The sequence below is a fragment of the Ochotona curzoniae genome, unplaced genomic scaffold (genome assembly GCF_017591425.1).
Source record: "Ochotona curzoniae isolate NIBS_2020 unplaced genomic scaffold, NIBS_Ocur_1.0 contig_1976, whole genome shotgun sequence".
NCBI lineage: Eukaryota > Metazoa > Chordata > Mammalia > Lagomorpha > Ochotonidae > Ochotona > Ochotona curzoniae.
The window spans coordinates 1051461-1057333 of NW_024465279.1; the positions used below are offsets into that span (position 1 = coordinate 1051461).

The window sequence follows — 5873 nt, forward strand, 5'->3', positions numbered from 1 at the left end:
AGGAGCAGGCGCGAGGATGGGAGCCTCCTGGCTCCTGCCTGCCGGAAGACCCAGGCTCGTCCGCGGGATCTGCAGCCACAGCGCTGTTGGCTGTGCGTGGCGCCTCAGGACTTCTCCCCATTCGCAGGAAGCCCTAGAACAGAGGCAGGGTACGCGCACACTGTGTTTAAGGGCACGTGGACTCAAAAGCATGAGCAGCCGCCGCCAAAGCTCCCACTCCGGTCCTCCCCCATCCAACTCCCACGCGGTAGCGGGGCAGGTGGGCGCGTGAAGGAGCTGATGGGCAGGGCCTTGGAATGGAGTGCGGTAGGGAGCGCAGACCGCTACTCACGCTTCCTCCTTCCCGATGGCTGGACTAGCCTTCACAGCCGACCTGAGTAGTCAGCTTCGTAGCCATCAAACCTTGGAGAGAAACCCAAACTGAGGCATCCAATCGGCGCCAGGGGCACCTGAAAGGGTTCCACTAACTGGAGAGGAGGGTGGCTTAAGAGAGAGAGGGAGCGCCTTGGGGTCTGGGATGGTGAAGACCAACCAACTCGCCCTCCAGCAGCTTCGGCCCCAGGCGTTGAACTCGCGGCACAAAGGGACTCCCGGTGCCTCCTCTTCTCCCCCATGGAGAGACTCTCCTAGCTCCCCCGCTTCTCCTGCTGAACCCCCAAACACTCAACAGTTGACCAAAACTTCTGCCTCCCAGCTGCGGGGCCCTCCGCCATGGTGACCCACCTGTGGAGCGGCGAACACGGCCTGGACTCGGCTGGGCTGGTATGAGCAGCCGGGGCGCACGAGGGCTCCGGCGCCCTGGAGGCGACGGCGGCGCGGGGCTCCCGGCGCGGGCAGCCACACAGCAGACGGCGGAAGGCGCAGCGGAAGTCTGGGCTGCGACAGTAGATGAGCGGGTTGAAGGCAGAGTTGGCGTAGCCCAGCCAGTTGAGGGCGAGAAGGGCCGGACTGGGGACGAGCGCAGGGCCTCCGAGGGCGCGCAGCACGTTGGCCAGAAAGAAGGGCAGCCAGCACAGGGTGAAGGTGCCCATGATGAGCCCCAGCGTGCGCAGGGCCCGGTGTTCCCGCGGAGGCAGGAGACGCGCGGGCCTCCGAACGCAGGAGGGGGGTACCGCTGCGGGCGCCGGGGACGTCCCTTCCGTCCCGGCGGCCAAAGACCGAGAGCGCAACTGAGGCGGCGGCGGGGACTCCTCCGGCGGGAAGCGACCCAGCTCGCCGCGCAGCAGGCGCAGCTGGCGAGTGGCCACGAGGAAGACCCGCGCGTAGACGAAGAGCATCACCAGCAGCGGCACGTAGAAGGACACGAAAGAGGAGAGCAGCGCGTAGGGCAGATTGGAGGCGAAGGCGCAGCAAAGCGGGTTAGAGTGGCAGCGCTGCGCCTCGGCGTCCGCCCCTACGCGCCACCACTGGCTCATGATGGGCACGAACGACACCGCGGCCGACACCACCCACACCACGACTACGGCCGCCCGGGCGCGGCGCTTGGTGACCAGCGCACCGTAACGCAGAGGGTTGGTGACGGCCAGGTAGCGGTCCACAGCCAGAGCGCACAGGGTTTCGATGCTGGCCGTCACGCACAGCACGTCCACCGAGGTCCACAGCTCGCAACCGGTGGCGCCCAGGGGCCAGTGGCCGGTCAGCGCCAGGGTGGCCCCCGGCGGCACGACCACTAGGCCCACGACCAGATCAGCTGCGGCCAGGGATGTCACGAACACGTTGGTCATGGTCTGCAGTCTGGGCGTCCGAGCGATGGCCACGATGACCAGCAGGTTCCCCGCCACCGTGGCCACTGCTAACAGCGCCCCGGCCAACGCCGCCGCCGCCCACGGCACCCCTGGCAGCCCCCCGCTCGTGTTGGCGCTAGTGGGTGCCAGTGTGGGGCTGTCGGGCCACGCAGGGACCGCGGAGGTGTTGCCGGGAGGCCACGGAGCCATCGGTGAGTGCGTGTGTCCGTCGCTCGTCGCACGTCCTGGCGGGAGGGGAAACAGGAGGAGGGTTAGCTGGGTGCTGGGCTCAGGGGAGGGGGCGCCAGGGCGCGGGAGCGACTCCCCCAGCCTCGGCCATGTTTCGGGTTGATGAAGTTGGGGAGGGGACAAGAATGCACAGCCTTCCCGGGCCCACCTATCGCTCCCACCACCCCCACAACCACACCCCACTCCCTGGGTGCCACGGCTGGGGGGAGGAGCGGCGACGCTTAAAGGGGCAGCGGCCGTGAGTCTCTCTGGAAGTGGGGAGGGATGCCCCACCGACCCTCCATGGTGCACCTGCAGAAACATCGGTGCACCTGCAGAAACATCGGCACAATGGGAAGAAAGAGATTGACCTCTCAGGCAAGTCTGGCTCTGAAGGACCAGTAACCCCCTCGTCTACTGGGCGCTCTCCCTCTGGGTGTTTTCAGGGAAGTCACAGAGGGCAGTCGCTGTCTTCTGGCCTTCATTCCAGGAAAATCTATCCCCTTTCCCTTCTCCCTGGCGTCCCCAAAAAGCTCCTGGAAAATGCACACTACAGGGAGAAAGCCGGGTGTGGATGTGCAAATTGTGTTGCACCAGAATTAACTTTAAATTCCATTTTTCTGTGAGCCTTACTCCTCCAATTTGCTTCGAATCCATCCATGTGGGAGACCCAGAAGTAACTCCTGGCTTCCTAGCTTCTTATCGGCTCAGCTCTGGCCATTGCGGCCACTTGGGGAGTGAACCAGCAGGTGGAAGATCTTTGTCTCTCCTTCTCTCTGTAAATCTGTCTTTCCAATAAAAATAAATAAATCTCTTATAAAAGAAGAAGCAATGGTTTGGAACAGGTGCATCCCCTTACAAGAGTCCTGGCTCCGCTGCTGAGTCTAGCTTCCTGTTGACGTGCAGCCTAGGAAACAGTAGGTGAGTCACTAGGCCCCTGCCGTCCACATGGGAGGCTCCAGGCTGCAGCCCCACTGGCCCAGCCCCACTTGGTGCATCATTCAGGGAGTAAATCAGCAGGCGGGAGATTTCTCTCTCTCGCTCTCTCTCTGGCTCTCGCTCTTTTTTGCTCTCTCTTACTCTGCCTTTCAAATAAATTAAATTTTGAAAAGGAGGCCAACACCATGATATACTAGGCTAAACTTCTGTCTTCAGCACCAGCATTCCATATGCCCAGCTGTTCATGTCAGATGTTCCACTTCCAATCTGACTTCTTGATAAACTTCCTGGAAAAGCAACAGAGGATGGCTCAAGTTCTTGGACCCCAGCACCCCTGAGGAAGACTCAAAAGAAGCCCCTGACTTCGGACCGATTCAGCTCTGGTCATTGCAGCCATTTGGTTTTGTTTGTTTGTTTGTTTTTCAAAGATTTATTTATTTATTGAAAAGGGCTGATGCTATGACGATCCAAAGCCAGGAACAGGAGCTTCTTCCAGGTCTCCCATGCAGGTGCAGGGTCCTTTGGGCCGTCCTGGACCACTTTCCCAGGCCACAAACAGGGAACCGGATGGGAAGTGGAACTGCCGGGACTAGAACCGGTGCCCATATGGGATCCTGGCGCGTTCAAGGCAAGGACTTTAGCCACTAGGCCACGCTGCTGGGCCCCATTGCAGCCATTTGGAAAGTGAACGAGCAAACAGAAGACCTTTATTCATTCTCTCTCACTTACACACTTCTGCCCTTCTACTCACAATTCGTCCCTCATCATCCCTGCACTTGTAAAATAAGTGTACTCTGCTTGCTGGAAGAGTGTATCCATGTACTTTACAAAGCTAGAAGGCAGTGCAGCAGTACCGTGGCAGAGCAGGTTAAACTGACACCTGCAGCACGTGGCATCCCAGCATCCCATGTTGGAGCACTGTGCAAATCTCAACTGCCCCATGCTCTTTTTAAAGGGATTTATTTATTTTTGTTGGAATGATAAATTTACGGAGACAGAAAGATCTTCCATCTTCTGGTTCACTCCCCAAGGGAGCCCAAAGCTGAGCCGATCCAAAGCCAGGAGCCAGGAGCTTCTTCCAGGTCTCCCACGCGGGTGCAGGGTCCCAAGGCTCTGGGCCGTCCTCGACTGCTTTCCCGGGGCCACAAGCAGGGAGCTGGATGGGAAGCGGGGCTGCTGGGACATGAACTGGAGGCCATATGGGATGCAAGTGTTTGAAAGTGAAGGATTAGTCAGTTGAACCATTTTGCTGCTTCCACGACTATTCCACTTCTGATTCCAACTCCCTGCTTCTGCAGTGGAAGGTGGTTCAAATATTGGGGTTCCAATGGAAGCTGTCAATGAAGCTCTGGCTCCTAGTTTGGCCTAGCCCAGCCCTGGCTTATGCAGGCATTTAGGGAATGAACCAGTAGGTGGAAGGCTGTGTTCCGTCTCACTCTTCTTTCTAGAGAAAGGCATAAATAATATAGAAACAAACAAAAAAAGTCCAGCACAGAGAATTAACAGGCTAATCCTACACCTGCAAGCACCAGCATCCCGTGGGTTACAGTTCATGTCCTGGCTGCTGCATGTCCAATCCAGCTCCCTGCTTGTGGCCTGTGCAAAGCAGCAGAGGGTGTGGCCAAGTCCTTGGGGCCCTGCATTCAAGTGGGAGACGTGGAAGAACCTCCCAGCTCCTGGCTTTGGATGGACTCCACTCGGCCACTGTAGCCATTTGAGAGTGAACCAGTGGATGCAAGACTTTCTGTGTTTACTCTCTGTATATTTCCCTTTTAAATAAAGATACATTCAAAGCAAGCCAACAGGAAGGCACTGAATTGAGGAGTGGCTTCTTGGCCTGTGTGGCATGACAGGGGACGCCAAGAAGTGCCACCCAGGCCTGTCAGTTCTCTCCCCCAACACCTTCCCCTATCCCTAAAGCTCTTCCCCACTCTAAATCCCTTCCTCCGCAATTGCAGGCAATAATGGGGTGTGGGGTGGTGAGGCTGGAGCCCTGGGCCAGGAAGGGGAGCAGCCAGCATTCAGACCTGATCCTGGAGCTGTCTGCTTCCTGCTCTAACACAATGGGTGTGGGGGCAGCTGGGGAAGGATCCTGGGAAACTCCTACAGGGGCCGGCCCCAGCTCCCCCAGCTCCGGGCTTTCCAAAGGCCACTGGTGAGCCGCAGGACTAAGCAGTCCCCCCCCCCCCCCCCCCCCCCCCCGCAGGCCAAGCTAGGGGTTGGGAGTTGGAAAGGTTGGAGGGGATGTGAGAATCTAAAATTATCCCCGCTCCCTAAGTACTCCCTCACCTCCCAAGGAACAAGAACTAGTCTCTCCCAGGGGCCTGGGCAGCTCACCCCTGAGCAGGGTCGGCCAGGCAGCTCCCAGCCAAATGCCTGCTGTGCCCCAGCAAGCCCTTGGATCTCTTAGAGATGCCAGTGGGTGGGTGGAGGCGAGCAGGCCGGGTGGGATTGGGGTTGGGGGCCTGCCGCCCATTCACGCTTAGGCCCCACTTGGCCTCCTGTCCTGGCTGGGAGGCGGCTTGCTGATCACCAAGGCAGAGGCTCCCAAGTCGGATTTCACAACAGCCCCAGGTCCTTGCCAGTTATTCCAAAGGGACGTCATGAGGTCATCTTGGAAAACGAGTACAAAGCATTCAGCAACCTTCTGCCAGGACCCTGCACCTGCAGGAGGAAGGAACAGGGTCTCCAAGAAGCGGCAATTTCAAAAGCTGTCCTAGTTACAGGGAGTGCACAAAGATGCGGTGAGCACAGAAATTCCGGGTACTGGCACTGTGGCATAGTGTGTTAAGCCTCTGCCAGCAGGGTTGACATCCCATATGGGTGCCAGTTCGAGTCCCAGTCGCTCCATTTCCCATCTAACTCCCTGCTAATGAGCCTGGAAAAGTGCTGGAGGATGACCCAGCACTTGGGCTCCTGCACCCATGAGGGAGACGTGGAAGAAGCTCCTGGCTTCCCATCAGCTCAGCTTTGGTTGTTGGT

General features: G+C 58.7%; 1 protein-coding gene across 1 annotated transcript; it reads right to left on the bottom strand.

Moving 5' to 3' along the window:
* Positions 1-626: 626 nt before the first annotated feature.
* ADRB3 (adrenoceptor beta 3) lies at positions 627-1934 on the bottom strand. The gene has a single exon (XM_040970532.1). The coding sequence runs from the start codon at positions 1932-1934 to the stop codon at positions 627-629; it is 1308 nt and encodes a 435-aa protein (XP_040826466.1).
* Positions 1935-5873: the final 3939 nt, after the last annotated feature.

What these genes read in the sequence shown, in the direction of transcription:
- ADRB3 (XM_040970532.1), bottom strand. Translation starts at nt 1,934, where the DNA reads ATGGCTCCGTGGCCTCCCGGCAACACCTCCGCGGTCCCTGCGTGGCCC.